This window comes from Lipotes vexillifer, unplaced genomic scaffold (genome assembly GCF_000442215.2).
Source record: "Lipotes vexillifer unplaced genomic scaffold, Lipotes_vexillifer_v1.1 scaffold2569, whole genome shotgun sequence".
NCBI lineage: Eukaryota > Metazoa > Chordata > Mammalia > Artiodactyla > Lipotidae > Lipotes > Lipotes vexillifer.
The window spans coordinates 88,967-112,915 of NW_006796478.1; the positions used below are offsets into that span (position 1 = coordinate 88,967).

Consider the following 23,949-nt stretch of genomic DNA (forward strand, 5'->3'; position numbering starts at 1 on the left):
AAAATTACCACAGTGCTCTGTAATTATGTATATGTATCTACCCATATTTTGGGAAAATATCCATAATAACAAGGGGAAATGTAATTTGTACAGCACATCTTGATAGCCTTGCTAAAGCAAGATGATTTCAAACATTGCAGTTCCTTTTCTAATGGTCCCTAGGACATATTTTTCATTTATCCTAATTTAAATTTTCTCCACCTCCTAGCAGTTGCAGCAGTTCTCATAAACATGTTTGTCAGCTAAGATTTCTCTTAAAAGTTGCCCAAGAGCATATTACATGAACATTTCTTGTTTAAAGGGATGCTTCTGAATAAACTCATTGAAAGTTATTTGTACATATGGCTCAATTTTAAACACAAGCTATTCACGGATCATAACACATTAACATCAAACTGACTTTGAATGTTGATTTGCAAGCTGTTCATGAGTATATAAGAATAAAGCAAAGCTGCTCAGGCCTATTCCATATCAAGTCAAAGCAGATACCACACAGATCAAAAAATATATGTATTCATGTTCACCTTCATTGTCCTTCAGAGTGAAGTTTGGGTTTATAGACAGATGCCCATCAAGAAAGAAGTTAAACCTTTGTCCATTGGCAAAATCATCCTTATCAGTGGCACTGATGGTATGAATAATCTAAAGAAAAGACGAAATTAAATAGTAAATTTAATTTGGCTTCTTCCCTTGATTTTAATATTATAACAGTTTCAATATCCAACCTGAGTGTTTTCAAATTCTTATTCTAGTAAAGGTATCAGCTAATTTGCTCTCCCTTGCATTAGACTTTAAGAAATGTATTAAGGCACACCATATAATCATTCACACTTTATTTTCTAACATGGAACAAACATTTTTTTTTTCCTTTATTACCCACAGTACCTTGGGGCCAATTAGTTGTAAGTTTTTGTGTGAACGTCTGTTTAGGGAGACGTGAAATATGGTTTGTACAAATACCAATATTCCAGTGTTGATGTAGAACAGCCTTTCTGTATATGTTGGTCTCAGTCAACAAATGAAAAAGCACTAGAGTCATAATTTTTTGTTTTAGGAGACCTTTGAGATCATGATCCAACCCCTGTATTTTAGAGACGAGGACTCTGAGTCCCAAAAGGAGTGTGATGTGCCTCAAATCTGTAAAAATCTGGCAGAGGTAAAACTAGACCACCCAGAGCTTTAGGAAATTTTTTAATCCCTAGTGGTTGAGAGAAAGCAATATCCAAATTTGGACTTTATGCACATTAAGAAACAGAGAAAGTTAGAATATATTAAAAAATATCCCAGGTAGCCTAAGAGCAACATACACATTCTGATCGTTAGAGTCATTACAATCTTTAAAAGTAATATTGAAACAAACAAGCAAGATGATATTTTACTTTTGAAAAAAAATTAGTATCCTAATGCTCAAGCGTACTATTTCTAGTTTTTCCTTAGAGAAATTGAAAACAGAAAGTAGAGCCAGAAAATAGTATTTCCTGCATATGAAATATAGTACATGCATTTCAAAAATTGATATGATTTCTAAGAACATTTTACTCAGTTTCACCGTATTTCAATATTTTACAGATGAGATAATCCACCAAAATGCATCATAGTTAAAACCTAAATTCCTCTCCAGGTACTGAGACTGTTAGCTTGTGAGGGAGAGGAGGAGGAATATAAAGGTACTGAGAATGAGTAGTCAGGGAGAGTAGGAGCAGAAGAGCATGTGTTTTCATGAAGTGAAAGTGAAGAAAGAGCTTCAGGGTATAAAAGTGATCAATTTCCTCCATATATGCCCATGGCTCATTCCTTATGCCCTTTCCCATCACCATTCAGAATTTACTTTCTCAGCAGGAGATCATGGTGAAAGCTCCTCCCACTACATATTCCAAGAAGTTTCTATCATTCTTCTCTTCATTATTTCCCTCCACATTTTTTATCTATGAACTGAAAATTTACGTAGCTGCTGATTATTTTTTCATTGAAAGCACAACTAGTATCTAGACAGATCTTTTTTTTTCTTGTTATTGTCTTTTGACTATAAATAGAATAAACTGATGGATAATCAGAAACAATCTTTATGATTTTTCTCAAGCACAGGAAAAGCTCCATAGCATTTAGAGTGTGCAAAATCTGAAGAACACAACTACATTTTCTACACGTTAGTTACTTAGTATCAAATTGAAATAAAATATCAAATTTTCAAGGTTGTTTTCAGGGTTAGATAAAACAAATACTGTCAGCCCTCCATGTCCGTGGTTCTGAATCTGTGGATTCAACCACTATGGGCCAAAAATATTTTTTAAAATTCCAGAAAGTTCCAAAAAGTAAAACTTGATGCCATGCTGTGGCAACTATTTAGATGGCATTTACATTGTATTTGCAACAATTTACATAGTATTCACATTGTATTAGGTATTATAAGATATTATAAAAGATGATTTAAAGTATATGGGAGGATGTGTGTAGGTTATATGCAAACACTACACCATTTGATATAAGGAATTTGAGCACTTGTGGATTCTGTTATCCTGAGGGGGTTGGGGTCCTGGAACCAATTCCCCACAGATTCTGAGGGACAGCTGTATAAATTTTTCTTTGGGAAAATAAATGTCTTCTCACTCTTATTCTTCATTCATTGTGATTCTCCAATTTACAATCCTATTTCCTCAATGATACCTCATAACATACTGACACATTTGCAAGTTCACTTCTTATCCTAGAATGTAACTCTGGAGGGGATTGGTAAAGAACAATTAATTTAAATAAACTGAGCTATAATTGTTTTCTGTTATCAATGTTTTGGAACAATTTTCTTTTCTTCTCATTTCAAAGTTAATTTATCACTTATTTTAAATTTTCTTAAAATTTTACAAACATGAGCCTATTCAATTTGTTAAACACTGATATAATTCATATTATATTATGTTTACTATTTTTTTGTTATCTCTAAATTATAAATATCCCTTCCATTTTTATACAGGTAATTTCAAATCTCAATTTACCAGGAAGCTCACTTATGGCAATTTTTTTCTTCCTCAGAAAGGGTTCTCAGTCTCATCTACATAGTAAATGATAAGTTGGTTACCACATTTGGTTTAAGAGTGAATGATTCATCTTGAACTTTTGTAGAGGTGTTGGACATGCCTCTGTACTTAAATATTTTTCCATAATATTTCTGAGAGATGATTCTAAAAACCTAGTATGTTGGTCTTTTTTTTTTTTAATTTAGAACTCCTAGATATTCTCTTGTTGAGAGAAGGTATATTCAATTTCTTTTTTGGTTGTTTTACTAATCACCTTTTCTCTTTCATTAGGAAATGGGATTTCCATTTGCTTCCTCAGACTTTTAATAGAAAACATACCTAAGAAGTTAACATGTTTATGATTTTCAGAAGATTTAAACTTCTGGCAGATATCAGATAATTGCCATGTTTCCATTCATCAATATTTTCTACCATTTTTCAGACTTATTGATTTATCTACACTGTGCTACCTGTGCTTTCTGTGCAGCTAGTTGGTGATGTATGATCCATAAAAAAAAAATTTTCTGATTCTCTTTCCTTCTAACTGGACTCAAATGTTTTCTATCACTTACACATTATGCAATAAGTACATAAAGTATTTGATTATTTTGAAAGATCTGAGATTTACTCTAAAAAAGGGAGAGAAAACTCAAATTGATTGATGGTATTTACAAATAATTACTAGCAGAATTTTTTGATAATGCCCATGAATAAGGATTAACTTTTGGTAGAAAATAATTAAAACCAATTTTATATTCTTTTTATTAAATAAATGTATCCCCTTGTTTAAATGTGTTTAAAACATATTTAAAATCTATCACTTCTAGAGTACTTTAATTAGGAAAAATTGTGTCAGAAATTTATACAAATAACTAGTCTTCTATTTGGTAAATGAGCTAACCCTAACTAAAGCAAATTAAAAAGGAAATTCTATGGAACACATTGCATCTTCTTTTAATTAATAGAGTTTACCTTATAATATGATCTCAAATGATCATTTCATTTGATAATAATACCAACTTTTATTATTTAGCTGAGGTTTATCTTTGATAAGATGTAAAATCTCTACTGATCTAGTTAACTTTTTTTCATACAAAATTGTACTGTTAATAATATCAGTAATACCATGGATATCATGGGGGCAGAGGCTGGTGTTATGTAATAAAATGTTTTCTTTTATATGTTATGCTTTCTAAGTTTACTTCTAAAAAGAAAAAAATACAGACGGAAAGGTCAATACGAATAAGACAGAAAGCATTCCCTTTGTTATTTCTCAAAGTTTCTAGGTACAGGCACATCTCAACTATTTTGAATTCACTCTTCTTTGGGAACTGATTTCAAATTTCATGCATGCATGATTTCCTTTTTAGTATTTTTTTATGCAAGATACTTAAAATTTTTTTCAGAACAGGAAAATATATTAACTCAGAGAAATATACTGTTGAAGTTTATATTGATACCTGAATCGACCTGAACTCTGCTCTTACATGTGGTTTGAACCTCTGCTTTCAGAAAAGACCAGTCTCTGCTGTAGCCACATGCTGTTACATTTAAATGCACAACATCCATAACAGAAGTGTCTGTAATTCTAAAAGCAATTGTCATAGAAAGAGGAACTGTGGCAATACAAATACGCTTCAGAAAAGCTATTTCACAAATCATTATTTAAATAATTTCCTATTCCAACTCTGCATCAAAATATACAGTTTCTCCAGAAATGCTACATCCATAAGAGTAAATGAACCAAAGACCTCAAAATTAAATAATAGAAAGATTCAGACAATTTTCCACTCTAATGGGTTAATCATACAATTGACTACATGAATGGGTAATGATTTGTTTAAATGCAGGTGTAATAAGCAATACTTTTAAAATGATGTTTTTATTCCCTCAATGGAAAGTCTAAATTCATTTTGGTGAAAGAGTTGGAAACAAAAGCTCAGATAACATAAAGAATCCAGTTTTCTTACAGTGACATCTAAAATCATGCAATACTAAAGACAGCAATGATGCTAAATGTGAATATAGTTTACAAAGAATAAGAAGTAATCACATAACAAAATATATTAGAACTTTGGGGGGCTAGGTCTAGCAATTATGTCTTGAAAATAGTAACAGTTATATGAAAAAATGATAAATACTATATAAATGGTTAATGGGACTCACAAAAGAAACAGTTTGTCACAGATTTAGCCCTCTCTAAAAAATGGAATAACTTTTCACCTGAGGAGAACAGGACAACCCACACTTAAAGGAATTTAAGACTTATCTAGTCATATACTCATAGAATCTCAGGCTTGGAAGGGCCCTAAAATTCTGACAATTTTCTTCACTTTAGAGATTAAGAGAGCACTTGTCAACATCACATTAAGTTACTTCTTAGGAAGGCTACAGAGTTTAGGTGGTCAGTGTGGAGGGTAAAACAGAGGGACCCAGGCTAACAATGTGACATTAAGAGAGCGTGGCCAGTGAGAATGTCTGAATGGACTTCCTCATGAGCAAAAAGTGGACAAAACGCGAGATCAATGGAAAAAGTCAAGGTCACATGCCAATATGAAGAGAGTTAAAGCCAGAAAACTGAGACTAGCATTTTCGATTACAGAGAAGATGTTTACATCCACAGGGGAAGGATCACCTGATCCAAGAGCAAGGGTTGAGTATCATCTGCTCAGAAATTCAGTAATTTCACCTATACCTACAAAACTGGTACGTGTGAGCTGCTCATAATACAAGATCACATTTTATCCTTGAAGTAAAAATTATTAATTAATTAATTAGTTGATTAAAACAAAATTTTAGAAGAAATAATCTAAAAGGAAAACATCTAAAAAAAGCTGATGATTTTTGATACTTTATGTCACATTTCAAATGATCTAAGTTTAAATTCTCTGAATAACCTAGGAACCAAAGAAACAAAGATCCAGTGAGGGAAATGTCCTAAGTTTACTAAAAAATGTTATTTATAGATTAGGTGATTGATACCTAAGAAAAGCAATACTTATTTCTAGATATTTTATTTTCTTAAAGTGATATTAAATGGTATAGTGTTTTAAGTTTCATTTTCTAATTGTTTCTAATATAAAGAAAAGGAAGAAATACATTTATATTGACCTTATATTTAGCACAAGTTTGAACTTTTGCTCAATTTTATTCACAAGTTCAACTACTGTATAGTAGTATTACCACTATTATTAGTATTAGTATTAGTATTATTAATGAATGTTTAACTTTATCAAAACCTTTGGCTTCACCTATGAAAATGAATTTTGATTTTTCTCCTTTTCATTTTAAAGTAATTATTTTTTCTGGATTTGCTTTGACAATATTTTATTTATGATATTTCTATGTTCATGAAAGAGAATATCTATAATTCAAATTATATCCTTCTCAGGTTTTGATTTCAAAGTTTGTTGTCAGCATAAAATGAGTAAAAAACTGATTGCCCTTTTTTCCTTTTTGATACAGTATATTTTGATTATCATTCCATTTAACTATTTTCAATTTTTATTACTTTATTGGCTCATTGCTTATTTAGAAGTGTCTTTCTTCATTTCTGATGGAGTTTATCTAGCAATATTTTTGAATTAGTATCTTGCATTATTTATTGCAATAAAAATGAGGCCAATTCTCTGAAAATTATTCAAACTTGCCTTGTGGTTCTGAACATGGTAAATTTTGGTCAATGTTTTGTGTAAGTTTTGAAAGAATGCATAATCTAAGGTTGTTCAATGCAATGTTCTATATTTGTTAAACAGTAAAGTTTCTTAATTGTGATATTCAATTTTCAGTTTCCTTAATAAAATTTTATGTGGTTATTCTATCAGTTTCTGACAAAAGCATACTAAAACTCTCAGCACAATAATCTCAGTAGACATTTCTTAAATATTTTGGTGATTTTATTTTAACATAAATATTGATATATACTTCTTTAAGTTTACATTATATTTGTCTGCTTTATATTTTTCTACTTGTTCCATATTTATTATCTTATTCCTTGGTTTTTAAAAAAATTACCATGACTTCTACCTAGCTATTATAAATTTGTGTACTAAGGCTTTCTCTTTTATTTTACCTATCTTGTGTTATAAAACAAAACTATATCTCAAGAACAAATATGAAAATTTTTCATTCTAACTTTGAATTCTAAAAACTTCACAGAAATTCACAGAGTTATTTTGGAAATATTAAATTGGTTATATACTTCATATTTTATTAAGTTTAGATTTTAGTTTTTAAATATGCCCTTCTAAAATCCTTGAAAATAGGTCCTATATAAAAAAGATTATTTCCCTTTATCTTTGTATCATAAAATATAAAAAAGCAAGATAAGATCACATGCAACAATTCTGTAAATGTGTGAACTATTTAATTGAATGAACATTTTAATAAACATAATAAAGGTCAAGAAATAAAACTGTCAACATCACTTTATTTAGGAGCATTTTAAATTCCAATTTTTGTTATCTTGTTAGTTACATAGTCTTTTACTATTTTATTACTTAAACTAAAATTTACTGAATTCATTCTTGACACATAAAATCTATTATAAATTAGTAGTTTCTCAATTACCCCAAATTTAAGGAGTTTAGAATATTTTAACTTTGTCTCCTTCCTTCTGATACCTTGTTCCATTATACTATGTATATTTTAAACCCCAGAAAATGTTCCTTTGTTTTCTATTCACTCATTAATAATTTATTGTTAACAATATATTTACTGATTGCTTTGGTCTTTAAGGATTCTTGCCACTCCAAGATGCCAATTTGATCATTTTCCTTTTTCTTTTTCTAAAAAAAGCTTTAACGTGTGTATTGGCAAGGAATTGTCACTTTTTTTTTGTTGTTGTTTGTTTTTGCCTAAATACAAGTTTTTCTTGTCTTTATTTTTAAGGACTATTTTTGGTACACAAAAGAATTCATGGTTGTTAGATAGTATCTCTGGCTCTTGGATTTATCTTTCCTTTTTTCTTTTTTTTTTTTTAAATCTTTCATTCTTCTGATTAAATAATCAGCTTTTGAAATTGTTGTTTTAAATGTTTTGAGTATTACTTTTTATAGTCTACATACTAATCCTTTATTGGATAAATGGTGTGCAAGTATCTTTTCCCACTATGTGGTTTTTCTTCTTATCATCTTAACAGGGTCTTTCAGAAAGCAAAAATGTTTAGTTTTGATCAAGTCCAATTTATCAATTTTTTTATTTTATGGATTATGCTTTTGGTGTCATCCAAGAACTCTTTGCCTGGCACTACATCCGTTTTATCCCCTAACAGTATTATGTCTTTTTTCTCTAGATGTTTTAAATTTTAAACTTAATTTTATTTCTGAAATTTTATTTCAATTCATCTAGGTAAAGTTATTTTTGTAAACAGTTGTTTAGATTTTTGTTTTTGTTTTTCTCTATGCTTCTTGAATTTTTGACTTGTTGCTTGCCAACAGTATGGAAAAAATTTCAGTCATGAGCTCCTCAAATATTACTTCTGCCCAATTCTTTTAATATCCCTCTGAGAATTGGATAACTTGTGTATTAGACCTGCATGTTCCATATGTTTCATATTCTTATTAGTGTTTTCTATCTTCTTGCCTTTCCATGCTTTAACATGAATATTTAATCTAACCTACTTTCCAGTTCACTATTTTCTCTTCAGCTATGTTTAATCTGATGTTATTACCAAAATTGAAATCCTATATTAAGTGGCTGTATTTTTAAAATCTAAATTTTCTATTTGCATGTTTAACATTTTTCTCAATTGTACTTGTATAATATATGTTAAAATAATTCTAGGATGTGTGCATCCATTTCTAACACAATTGAAGTATGATTTGGTAAGTAAATCATTATATATCTGTACAATAAAATACTGTTTTTGAAATGGTGATATGGAAAAAATATTTAAGCACTGGAAGTGATAATCTTAATACATTGTTAAGAGTAAACAAGATAACTTGTAAATACTTTAAAATATAATTTTCAGTCATTTTGTCCTCATTCATATTTTCTAATTTTCTTGTGAGAAATGAACATGAGAAAATTTCATGTTTTTACATAAAGTGCCCTCCATATATATATATATATATATGTATATGTAAATACCTCCCCTGGAAATATTAAAAACATATAATCAATGATAATTTTAGCAAGCCATAGTTGATTGTCCCTCATACACAAATACACCAGGCAATGTTTCTCAGGACTATAATTTTGTCACAAGTTTCAAAATGATTTAAAATAATTTTGGATGATATATTTAATCTGGTCATTATATGAGACTGTCAGACTCACCAGAGGGACTCTCTTTACTTGTTTGATGAAGTAAGTGGCCATGTTGGGGAACCCATATCACACACACACACACACACACACACACACACAAACTCTGGGTGGCATTTCAGAACTCTGGGGAACACTGAAGAGCCAAGGAACATCCTGAAGCTCTCAGGTCTGCAGCTGAAAGTAACTGAATGCTACCAACAACCACGTGAGCTCGGAAGAGATCCCCAAGCCTCAGGTAAGAACTCAGCTTGATTACGTCTTATGAGCCTCCTGCAAAGACCTAGCTAAGCCATGAGCAGAATTCTGATCTGCAGAAACTATGAGATGATAAATATGTGTTGTTTTAAGCTGCTAAGTTTGTGTAATTTGTTACACAGCAGAGAAGACAGATGCACATTCCCTTCCCGTGTCCCACTTGCTTTATGGGCATCAAAACACTGGCCTCCCTTTGGAATTGTCATGCTCCTTTAACTGGCTGCCATGTTACATCCAGATTTATGTCTTATGTTCAAGCTCTTCTCTCCATCCTTCCCTCTCCCCACCTCCACCAATCATTCCCACTCTTCATGTTAAAACCTAACATCTTCTAGTATCAATATCACTCAATGGCCACTGTATGTGACTGTATGTGACTCCCTCATTCCCTCCAAAATATGTAGACCAGGCCAGTCTCTCCTCCCCACTTTAGTCTCTAAGCTTCATTAGGATAGGAAGAGTTCACTGTTTCCTCCTCATTTAATACAGGGCTGTACCAAAATCATTCAATATCATTTTATTGGTATAATAAATGTATACATGAATGAGTTCATTTGTTGAATTACATTTGGGATCTGGAGAAAATGTATTTTCTATGAGTCTCAACAAATCTATTTGGTACTTAAAATAAAGCTTTATAAAATTATTTTTACTAAGAACAAAAATAACACTGGGGGATCTTTGAGGATTATACCTAAGAATAATAGAAATAGAGCTGCTTATTTTTCTTCCATTCAAATGCTAGGAAGGAAAAAAATTAACTTACCTGGCCAGGCTTAGAATTTTCACAGACAACAATATCATATTCCCTGGCAAGTTCGGGTGGATTGTCATTGACATCCAGAACTTTAATAACCACTGTGACATGGCTCAGCAAACTCGGATTGTCTGCAAAACACATAGGGATGCATTTAGTATCTCCATGCACACTTTAGAGGCTTGGTTTAAAACCAATCTCCTTAATACTGTAGCTTGTCACTAGCCCCATATGCTGCAGCAGGACTTTTGGCAAAAGACAACTTTATGATGACATTCTTTGTTAGAACTCATTAACTTACAGAAAAATGAAAAATGAACACCAAGGCATGACATGAGTGCTAAAATGATATTTTGTCATATCAAGGAAATTACATGTTATTCAGGAGCTGAAATGGGAGAAAGTTGTCAGAATTCATTGTATGCTGTCAGACTCTAAGGGATGAACACCTGGTTTCATCATTAATCTAAGAAAAATAGTGTAGTTGGAAAAAAAAATTACATAATCTTTAAAAGATTCAAGGTTTCCAGTCTAAATCAACTTGGAGAAAATAGAAAGTAAAGTTCTTTATACCAGGGTAAAATTTTTCTTACAGGAGAATATATGCAGTTTGTGGTGTCAAGTCATACTTGGGGAAAAATAAAGAATAATTTAAATTAGAACTTAGCATGGAATTCATATATAACTCTGGTAAACATCAAAATATTACAGTTAATATTTTAAAATACTTCTTGAGTGCAGTCTTCTCATATTTCAGTAAGTTTATTAGTTCTGAGATGTAAGAAAAGATAAATGTTTGGTTTATATTATGCATCAAAGCTAAAACGGAAGAATTCATAATGGAAAAATTAATGAGAAGGCAAAAACTAAACACATTAGGAAAAAGAGAATATATATATACACAGAGAAGATATTAAAGATAATGGATTTTTAAATTATCCATTTTTAATTATCCATTAAGAATATGGATGGATTAGACATGCCATAGGTACTTTTAAAAGAAGTAGAATATCAGAGTAGTACTACAATAACTAAAGAAACTCAATTTTTAGGTAAAAAATCAGGCCTAGATAATTTTATCTACAGTTAAACATACAGGTAACTTCAGTCTTATACATCTTTTCCCCAGAAGACAGAGTAAGGAGGAAATACTCTACAACTTGTTTTTTTGTGGCCAGTAAAACTTTAATATCAATACCATATGCTCCCACTCATGAGAGATATTAGCTGTCATTGGACTAAACAAAATAATACCAAACCCACTCTACTGGAATGGAAATGAAAGTCTGTCATCAGTTTAGTTCTAGGAATGCTTGCATAGTTTGGCATTAAACCAAGGAAAGAAAGAAGGGAGGGAGGGAGGGAGGAAGGAAGGAAGGAAAGTGGGAGGGAGAGAAGAAATGAAGAAGGGAATTTTAAAAAGCATAAAAGTTATCCAAAACGTTAATGAATTAAAAGAGGGACAAAAAAATACATAGATGCTTATCTTAATACACATAGAAAAAAACAAAAAAATAAAATTTAATGTCCATACATTCTAAACAAAACAAAGCAAAATCAAAAAAGAAAACTCTTAGCAATCTAGGAACAGAATGTATCCTCTCAAGCTGATTAAGGATACATTCAACAAACAACAACAAAAAGTACAACAAACATTATTCTTAATGGTCAAAAACTAACAAGAGTTAATAAACAAAGCTATAAGGATCCTTGAAATAAATCTAACAAAGTATTTGAAAGACATATGCAAAACATTTTATTGAATGTCATTAAAGTAGATCTAAAGTAATTAATAGGTATAGTGCCTATGTGGTTGGAAGACAAAATATCATAAATAAAGCCAGCTTCTCCAAATTGATGTGCATTTTTGATGTAATCTAATAGACATCCAATGAGAAATGAAAGCTGATTCTAAGATTTATAAGCATTAAGATTGTCCAGACTTGAATGAAGTACAATAAAGGATAATTGCTTTACCATTTATCAAGCTTTATTATTTGGTATTAGAACCTAGGTCACTTTGACAGTGTCAAAGGGATAGACAAACAGAAACAGAAAACAGAACACAGCCACAGATCTACTATATATAGAAATTTAATATATGGTAATGATGCTATTGCAGATCAATGGGGAAAGTACAGATTGATCAAGAAATAGTTTTAGTAAAGCTTGTAACCACGTCATTATCATTATAAAATGGGTCATAACTACACTATACACAAAAATACACTTTAAATAATTAAGGACTTAAATGTATAAGGCAAAAACTATACATACTTTAGAAAAATATTAGCATGTAGTATATTAAAGCTCATGAAAGATTTCAAAATATAAAATGCACTAATCATAAAGGAAGCATTGATAAATTTGATTACAGTGAAATGTGACTTTTTTCATTTCCTCCAAATATGCCACGAAGACGACAAAATGTCACAAAATGAGTGAAAATATTTGCAGCACACACAACTGACAAAGGATCTGTATCTCTAATATATAATGCAATGTATTGAATCAATAAGAAAAAGAGATAGCTCAATATAAAAATGGGTACAACGAAGGACAAACATTTAACAGAAGAAGTAATATAAATGGCAAATAAACGTGAAAAAGTTTTCAACATCAATAGTATTTAAAGAAATACAGCTTAACCAAAATAAGTTATCATTTAATTGCAACAATATTGACACAATATCAAGAAGTTTGACAAGATTCTCCAAGTGCTGGATTGGATATAGACCAATGGGAATGACTGCAAATTAAAGTAAACCACATGTAATAATTCATACTGCTGTATACTCTCACAACCAAGATCCAGCCATTTGCTTGGATCATATCCAAAGGAAAATCTCTTGAAAACATACACCACCAGCACAATTAATAGGAACAACAACAGGAAATTACAAATGTCCAACAACGGCTGAATAGATGCAATATGTGATTATTTATATCATAGAGAAAATAAATGAATAGCAACATAGCTACAACATTAGGGACAATCTTAGAAACAAAACGTTGATTGAAATATTTTTTCAGAAATGTCTCAGAAGCTTGCATTCAAATATGGTAGAATTTTGCAAAGCTGAAAAAGAACCACACAAAACTAAATAACTGATTGCAGAATGAAATAGTATATTGTTGAGGATATGTTCCTAACAACACTAATTTTTAAGTACAGTGATATGTTAAAATTTATTTATTAATATGTTTTGCAATATCTTCTTTGTAAGTGTTGAGTACTACATTAAATATACAGAAAAAAGTTACAAAAACATCTTAAAATTAATATATTGTGTAGATTGCTTAATATATAATAGCTAATAGAATTGGCATTAATGAATTTTTGTCACTATAAAGTGAAAGATAATGAGATGCTTGTGTATTATATTAGATAATTAATATAATATTTTATATTATAAAGATAAATAGATCCATGAAATTAAAATTAGTAAAATGCTAATTTAAATATTTGCTTATTTAGAGTTACTTATTATGAAAAAGCATTGCTAAGCTTTTCTAGAAGCTAATACTTGATCTTTTTATAATTTTAAAACTGAAAGAGAATATTCAGCCTGAAATCTCATTTAGTAAATTACAAAATTGAAATTGACACTGTTTAAATGACATATCTTGGCAAAGCCAAGGTTATGATTTACTTCTCAGGCCTTACTACTGCCACTATATAAATATATATTTTCTATTGTAACCATTGTTAGTGTAGTCCTATATTTCTCAACCAGGTATTTGCTTACATTTAAGAGCAGACAAAAGCAATCTGTTCCAGAAATCTGAGGCAAGAATAATATTATTAATTTTAATCATTGGTATCAGCAGCCTTAAAATGAGTAAATAGTTCTATGCTCCTTTTCTGAACAGGAAAGGTTAGAACCAACCTTGGCGTATCAGAAAACTGTTTTGTAAGAGAGGATTCTTGAAAGACTGTATCTTGAGGAAGGACTAGAATAAAAAAGCACCTAAGCATTTGACTGTTTTCAAGCATCACCTTCTCACTGCCCCACCTCTGCATTCCTCACTCTGGAATTGGCATAGCCTGACTGCATTCCGTACTTGGGTACAGGAAACTAAATCCTTCTGAATGGAAACAGACTCTCATGTTGCTCCAATGTTATTGTATATCTCTAGTGTACAATTACTATTCCATCACTTAAGGATTAAAAGTACAGGGCTGGGATCAGACAGATATTGATTTGTCTGTAGGCTTACTACCATTTTGTGTTCTTTGGGGAAGTTAAACTGAATCTAACCTTACTGTAGATGCAGCTAATGATCTGTAGGACATGTAGGGGAACCTCAGGAGATACGGATAAAGAGTTATGAAAAACAGAATGTCAGAGTAAGCTTAACATCATTACTGATGCAAATTGAATAATTGCTGTCTATTTCCTAAAAGTAGGATGGTGTATAAAACCTGTAGCTTTAAATTCCAGATAATTAGAGCTGAAAACCCACTATAGTTTTGCAACCACTTGTGGCCTACCTACACTCATTCTAGTATTTTCCGCTCAATAATGAAATTAGCTAAATCTATATTAGTAAATTGGCAAGTTCCTTTGGGTTTTTATTTCTTATTTCCCACAGTCCTAGGGTTAATAGTCTACCCTTTGAATGTCAAACACTTTACCTATAAATGTGAACATATTCATGTGTGTGAGAAGCACTTTGCTAAGGCAAAAATTGGATAATGTCGCTGGAGTTCTTAATGCAACATTTCTATTATTGCTACTATTATTTTTAGGTCCATGCTTCATTTCTAAAAATCAGTTTTCAGTCCTCTTGATGGCAGAGTAAATAAAATACACCATATTCAGACAAACGTCAGTAGGAGGCCCTTTCCAGAACTCTTAAGAAACATGAACTTTGGAAAGTTGTTATTTCTATACCTTAATTATTTAATCTGTAAACAGGAATAAGAATCATGTAATGTGCCAAACTGTGTTTTTGAGAAACAATTTAGGAAGCTATGTAAACTTTAAAACACTGAGACTGGGAGAGAGCAGAACACCAATTTTAATCCTTTCTGAAAATGAAGGACAAAACAGAATCAAGAACAAAATAGATGGCACACTGACAATCTTATACATGTGATTTTTGGCACAAACTATCCTGTACTATGTACAAATCATCCAGGTTTTATGCAATACAGGTGGAACAGGAGCTCACATCAGCAGAGCGCCCTCTATGGAGATAAGGATGCAGTGAAGGTTGTATCCCAGTACAAATGCAAACTGCATGCTAAGATATGTAGAGGGGAATAAAGACACAGACCTACTAGAGAATGGACTTCAGGATATGGGGAGAGGGAAGGGTAAGCTGGGACAAAGAGAGAGCGCGGCATGGACATATATATACTACCAAATGTAAAAGAGATAGCTAGTGGGAAGCAGCCACATAGCACAGGGAAATCAGCTCGGTGCTTTGTGACCATGTAGAGGGGTGGGATAGGGAGGTTGGGAGGGAGGGAGACGCAAGAGGGAAGAGATATGGGGACATATGTATATGTATAACTGATTCACTTTGTTACAAAGCAGAAACTAACACACCATTGTAAAGCAATTATACTCCAATAAAGATGTTAAAAAATAAAGATATGTAGAGGATTCACAATACCTTGAAGAATAATCTATTTTATCTAGTGAGTTATTTTGAAAATCTGATATGTACTCGCTACTATGTTGGGCTCTAGAGAACACAGAAACGGTGAAATATGCCCCCCTCTAGATTTCCCATCATCAATATGGATTGGAGAAAACAGATTCAATAATAGTATTTTTTCAATTTGTCTTCTTTGAAATTGTGACTTATGTATATTATATATATTTACTCCAAATCCATTATTACTTAAATATTCCTGCCTAAAAACCTAAATCATATTCATTATTATATGTAGCAAGGTTTACTAGGGAATTCAGTAGATTTCTAATTATTCATATGCTGAAGTTAGTATTAAATAGTTGGAAAATATATAATATATTAAATGTTCTTGTTTATATCATGTAGATTATTTTTCTGAAAATGTGGTTTCAGAAAACCACTTTTACTTTATGAAAACTCACAATGAAAACCTTATATACTACTAAAATACTAAACTGTAATGATTACAAATTTAATTAAATGATTACATTTATAGCTGTCTAAATTTCATAAATGTCCATGTTTATAACAATGCATTAAAAAATTTTATTTTTGTGGTCTGCTTCTTTGATTTCTATGAAAAGATTTCACTATAAGCAAATATCTACAAACCAAAACAGTTTGTACTCTCAAAAGTTAATATGCACAGGTGATAGAACATTTTAACATGCTTGGCTAATATTTTATTTATAAACAAAATGTTTCCACTATTTCCTTAAACAATTTATACAAAAATAAGTTTTGGAGCTTCCCTGGTGGCACAGTGGTTGAGAGTCCGCCTGCCGATGCAGGGGACACGGGTTTGTTCCCTGGTCTGGGAAGATCCCACATGCTGCGGAGCAGCTGGGCCCGTGAGCCATGTCCGCTGAGCCTGCGCGTACGGAGCCTGGGCTCCGCAACGGGAGAGGCCACAACAGTGAGAGGCCCGTGTACCGCAAAAATAAATAAATAAATAAATAAGTTTTGCAAATAAGTAAGTGCTCAAGTGAATCTTAAATATTCCACATGATATATTTGCTCGGAAACAAAGGTAGTTTTGATATTTTTTCTTGTCTTTTTAAAATCTTGTATATGGAAGTCATTTAATATATAGGAAAAAATAAGATAAAATAGTTAATAAGTAATAGAAACTCATTAATATGTATTTAATATATTTAAAAATTACTTTATGGATAAAATTATTACAATGCCTGGTATCTGCCTGGTGTCCCTAATATGCCCTTTTTTCTCTCCTTCTTTCCCTTCTTTATATCTTGTTTAAATATTAATTGAGAAGTCAAATATTGTAATAAAAATAATTTGTCATAATGGATAAGAATATATATCTGATATTTAGTAGATTAATCCTAAACATCTCTTTCCTGTAGTCAGACAAAATGGTTTAAAATAAAACATTCTGTGATTATTATACAATAGAAAACTAAAGCAACCCTACATGTTTTAGATCACTTACTTATTTCATAATAGTTAAAGAAAACTAATACTTGCCTAAAAGCACCTTAAAAAATTATAAGGCAATTAGAAATGTGTCACTCAAAACTCATTCCATGCATTTATTTAATTTTTGTCAGTTTACAACATAAAATCTTATTAACGCCCTGATCATCAATAAAGATCCCAGGTTGAAGTGAATTACTTAAAATAAATCTCAGCTTCCTTAAGGACATTATTTTTTTCCTAGTTACCCATAGATCCTCCAACACTTCTAATATGTCTTTAGTGTTATTGCCTGAGACTAGTATAAGTTGGAGGCTTCAAAACTTTGTCATATCTTTGATTTCAAGAATGAACACTGTCTTTGTTCTACAAATCAGAACTGTAGTCAAAATAATTCACCTCTATGTGAAAATCATTACATTGGGATGGGCAATCTAAGTATTTGCTATTGATTATAAAATTAATTAAAAATGCGTTTTTAAAAAAACTCTTTTAAAATGTCACAATTGGCCCATTCAATTATATTAAAGAATCTAACAAATGTAATGTTTATTTTCTATGTTTTAAGTAATAATTCAGTTTTAACATTTATTTTCCATCTTGGTCCATTCCTCCATAATGCCTATGAACTATTATAGCTTTTATCTTTGTTAGGGTTCCCAAAATTCAGCTTGTGATCAACTATTGTTCTGTCCTTTGAGCTTATATTTGCAGTCATACTTTTATGCTGCCTAAAAGTTTGCTAATAAAATAAATCATTTTATATTCTTTTTCATTTTCTGGGTGAGCAATATAAGGATAATAAAAATTTTCTTATCATATACAGCCAACACCTCAAAGTGGTTTTGTTAATTTTAACAAAATAGTTAACAAGAATTCATTAATACAATTAGATACATATATTTTAAAAATATTTGTATTAAAATATTTGACTACATAATCATTCACCAATCTCAGATCTCTGGATGTAGAGATAAAGTCTTATCTCTGAGAATGGATGGGATGCTTGGGGTTACTGTCATCAATCCTGTAAAAACCACATGCACTGCCTCATCCAAAATTGATTTAATCCAAGTGAAGGAAAACGTGAAGATAAATTCAAAATAATTTAAGTACAGCAACAGTTTTTTATGAAATTCCCTGAAGTTTTATAATATGTTTATTATATAATTTATATAATATATATATTATATAATATTATAAATTATATATATATATATAACATATATATATATATATATATATATATGTATACAACTGTTGGTATGCATGGAAGAGAGTCCAGTGTTTATGGTCAAAGTTGTCATGATAATTAAATAGATAAATATTAGCATTTATAACAAATTGTGTGTGTGTTGTAAATTCATATGTAAATTAATCTTTATTCTTACTGTTCATTATATACAAAACATGGCTTAAAGTAAACCATAGACCAAAACATAAAACCTTACATTTAAATATATAATAACTAATATGGTAAAAGATTTACTACCTTATGATTTAGCAAACATTTCTTAGATAATGCCAAAAGAGTCAAGAATCATAAAATAGACCAAAAATATACAATTATATTTTTTCCAAAAAGTTACCCTTCCTCGAACAGCTATGTAATATTTATTAAGAAAATGAAAAGATAAGACACAGAATATAAAAAAAATATATATTTGAAAAGCAGATACCTGATAAAGTCATATATCCATAATATATTAAAATCTCAAAACTAAATTCTAAAAAGCTAAACAACCTTATAAAAATGTACACAAATTTTAACAGCAATTTCACAACAGCAGATACATAGATGTAAGCACATAAAAATGTTTTCAGCATCACTAGTCTGTAGTGAAATGCAAATTGAAATAATAATGTTATGTCCCTACACACTAGAATGGGGAGGTGGATACACTGACAATGTCAAGGCTGAGGAGTAACTGTTGGTGGCAATGGTAATAGCCACTTTGGGAAACAATTCAGCATATTTTTGTAACTTAAACAAACTATTTGGCCCCAAAATCCCACCTCTACCTCTTGATCCAAGGTAAACTAAAACATATGTCCTCAGAAAATCTGATTGTAAATATTGATAGAAGCTTTATTCATAATAGCTAAAAGGTAGAAACAAGTCATATTTCCATCAACAAATTTAAAAATAAAGTGTGGTATACATACATATAAGAGAATAATTAGTAATTACCCATTGATAATGTCATGGACAGATATCAAAAGCATATGCTACATGAAAAAAAGCCAATCAAAAGAGTCTATATGTTTTACCTTTCATTTTTATTACATCTAGGAAAAGCAAAACTATTGACTCAGAAATCAATCACTAGTTTCTAAGATTTGGAAGTAGGGTAAGGGAAATCATTTCAAAGAGAACTTTCTGAAAGTGATAGAATTATGCTATATCATTTTTGTGGCATTACTCATATGACTAGATGCCTCTGCAAAATTCACCAAAATTTATACTTTAAAAAAATTGATGTTACTATGTAAATTACTCCTTTATAAATCTGACTTTTAAACAAAACAGTGGTATATTCTGAGATTTTTGACTTGGAGCCAAGAAATAGTATCACTTAGTTTAGATATTAATTGTATTATGAATAATGATATTAGATTTTTAAATTTAAATATTATGGAAATAAAGCTATAATTAATAAATATTTGTTTAAAAATGTGTAACATGGCCTAAAAAATCAAAAAATTCTCAGATACAAATTTTACAAAAGATGCATAATACTTCCACATGAAAACTACAATACATTGCTGGGAGAAATCAAGGAATAATTAAATAAATGGAGATATATACCATATACATGGATCAGAAGATTTGACACTATTAAAATGTCAATTCTCCCCAAATGATTTATAAATTTTAATCCAATACCAATCTAAATCTCAGCAGCTTTTTTCTTTTTTTGGTAGAAATTGGCACACTGTTTCTAAAACTTATAAGGAAATGCAAAAAAAAAAAATTCTCTGTAAAGTTACCGTAATGAAGATAATGTGCCATTGGCATACAGACACATATAGCAGTATAGACAAAGAAATAAATAGAACAGAAAAGAGTATCCAAAAATAGTAACAGGTGTATATGGTAAATTGATTTTTGTCAAATTTTCCAAAGTGATTCAGTCATTTTCCTGTATGGGAAAATAATCTACTCCCATACCTACATCACTGAGGCACAAACAATTCTAGATGAGGGTTGAACCTAAACTTAAGAACTAAAAATACAAAGTTATTAGAAGAAAATATTCACAGTCCTTGGTAGGCAAACATGTTATAGACAAGACAAAGGGATGACATTATAAAAGAAAAACTGATAATGTTAACTCAAGATAGTTAAAATTTTCTGTTCTTCTAAAAATACAGTTAAGTAAACAAAACAGCAAGGCTCATAATGGAAATATTCATATTATATCTCCAATAATTTATGTTCAGAATATAAAAATAATTCTTACAATATTTAATTATAAGAAATCAACTCAAAACAAAGTGGGCAAATGCTATCACAGAATAATATATACATATGACCAGTACAGATGTGAAAAAGTGTTTAGTATCATTTATCATTAAAGATACAGAAATTAATAACACAATGTAACTCTACTACACTCCCAAATGAATGGCTAAAGTTTAAAGAGATTATCCACTCCAAATGATGAGGCACAAAGCCAGAATTCTCATGTTTTTATTTTTTATTTTATTTATTTACTTTTTTTTATATACTGCAATTTTATTTCAGTTGCACAAAGGAAGTTAGTATGTAGGAAATTTAAATGAAACAGTATGGTAAAAGTAGCAGAGAACCAAAAACTCTAATAAGGAAGTACACCTAAAATATGAGAATTCAACATTCATTAGTGTTACATCTTCAGTTATGATTGACACTTGATGCTTGCAAATTTTGAAACCAACTTTGAGATCATGATGACTATCCTGAAGAGATTTCAGCACCAGCACTAAGATTTGTACATTCACTTGGTTTGCAATTGACTTGTTAACCATTTACATAGTGTATAGTACAGATTTGTCCCAGGTCAGATCACAGTGTTGAAGGAAAGAGGTACCTTCTTGTAATTAGAAAGGATCCCCTAAACTGCACTCAGCTTAAGACATCCAATGTACAAGAGCACGAAAACCATCATAATATTGCGGCTCCAAGGAACATAGTTTTGATAAGGAAAATAACCTAAGCTTCTGTTTCCCATTTTGATTACTGAAATCTCTAACAATGACAAATGTTACAACAACATTGCAAAATAGTTTGTTTTTCATAAAGTTAAACGTGCACATATTGTGTGATGGAAACATTCAACTCATAGGTATTTATCCAGAAAAATGAAAACATAGCCATGCAAATACTGGGGTACAAATATTAATAGGAGCTTTACAAATAATAGCCCCAAACTGGAAACAAATTGACTGCTCATCAACAGAAAAATAGACAAATTATGTTATATTCGTAGAGGAATATTATTTATAAACAACAAGAAATAAATTACTGCTACTAAGAAATATGGATTAATTTCAAAATATTATTTTTTTCAAAAGCAGCCCAAATTATATATACTGTATGCCCCAAATCTTACACACTTGTTGATTCCATTTATATGAAATTCTATAAATTGAACATGACAGAATAAATTACAATATTGTTAACTCTGAGGAATGAAGGGTAAGGTACTCTGAAGGTACAGAAATGTCCTGTATATTGATAGGGATGCGATTACATGGAAGTGTGCCTTTGAAAATCCATTGAAATGTAAGGAAATCTGTACGTTTTAGTAAATGTCAATATTATCCTTTAAAAAAAAAAAAACCTTAATTAAAGGGAATAGAATTCTCATACATCCTAGACAGAATCCTATTCTATTTACTGGCATACAGTTAATTGTGGGCATCAACTAAATAAGTGTTACACAAAATCAATCATAGTTAAGAGAATTTAATTAATGTATTTTAATAGGGCTCCAATGTGAAATCATTTTCTAAATGTTGACATAGGTGCTAGAATATTTTATCATTATATATAATAATTTATAAGAATGTATTTCCAACTTTTTGATCTGTGTGCTACTTTTTAGTAGTTTCCAAAATGTAATTTTGTCCCTAATACCCATGAAGATGTACCAAGTAATGACTGATATTAATTTAGCATATAGTTCAGTCATATTTATAATAATGATAAGAACTGACATTTATTATGACACCATGTACCAGATACTGGGTGAAGATACTTCATTTAATCCTTACTGTAATCCTTTGTTATAGATAAGAAAATATGTAATATTTTTGTTAAATAATTTCCTCAAGTTTCAACTACTTATAATGAACAGAAACAGAATCTAACTAGAGCCTCCCTTACTTCAGATTTAGTATTCTTAAGTGTTATGCATTACTGTCTACTAGAAAATGTAAGGATTTTATTGATAATACAATGATAATTAATTAGATAGAAATCAATACCCTTCATTAATATAGAAGTAAAAGTGGAGATGTATACATAATGAAAATAGTAAAAAAGCCAGAGCAGTCTACATTTATAAAAAATATCTAAAATGTGTCCAGATTCATATACAAGATATTAAAACATCTTTTCTATAACCTTTAAATTCTTACAATTTCAAGGAATGAGAAAGGTGAGACTTAGGATAGTGTAATTTTGGAACTGAATACAAACATTTCAGAGTAGAATTTTTCTGCATAAAATGAAATCTATTGGTTGAGATCTTTAACTCACATATTAAACATACACACTAGTTTCAGAGTCAATTATTGAATATAGTTACATATTTATTAAAAACATATGTTAAACATTCTCTTTTCGAAAAACATTTGGGAATGCTTCTAGAAATATATGGTCTTAGTATGTGCACTCTTGGTATATACCTAGAGAAGTTTTTCACATACAATAAGAACCATGTATAAGACAAGTAATATCAGCAATATTAATGATACCTGAAGCTATAAAAAATAGAAAAGAACCCAAAGCCATTGGAAGTTGTATGCATTAGTTAGCTAAAATACATTTATTTTCTTATCACAGTGAAAATGAATTAATTTTTTCTGTACTTCTTTACATGGATGAATCTTTAAAACACAGCACCAAAAAAAGAAAATTCACAGAAACTGCATATAATATTAGGCCACTTATATTTACAATGCCCATGAGTCAAAAATACAAAGATGTAGTTATATACATAAATATAGATAAATGGCCAAACTGTATTTGGTAAAACTATAAAGAAAACAGAGGAAAAAATAATACAAAATTCAATGTTGATCAGCTCTGGGTGGAATGGAGAGGAATGTCACAGTGAGGCACATGTAAAGCTTATTTCTTCAAGGTGGGTAGCTCTTAAATTAGTGTTTAGTTTATTACTTAAACTGACTATATACTTAAGATATCAATATATCAATATTTGATATATCTTACAACACCAGTTGAAAAATATTTGGTCCAATTATTTTGATGTATTCATATATTAATAGAGATATCTGTGTACATACACATACATATCTTCATTCATTATTTCAAATTATGTTCTAATTACCAACTAA

General features: G+C 30.3%; 1 protein-coding gene across 1 annotated transcript in view; it reads right to left on the reverse strand.

Moving 5' to 3' along the window:
* Positions 1–23,949, reverse strand: part of LOC103080740 (cadherin-18-like) — a 53,776-nt gene that overhangs the window by 29,529 nt on the left and 298 nt on the right. Inside the window, exons 2-3 of the mRNA XM_007468629.1 lie at positions 10,306–10,427; positions 525–642 (exon numbers count right to left, since the gene is read on the reverse strand). Coding sequence (XP_007468691.1) covers positions 525–642; positions 10,306–10,427 — 240 coding nt within the window. The remainder of the gene's footprint in view (positions 1–524; positions 643–10,305; positions 10,428–23,949) is intronic.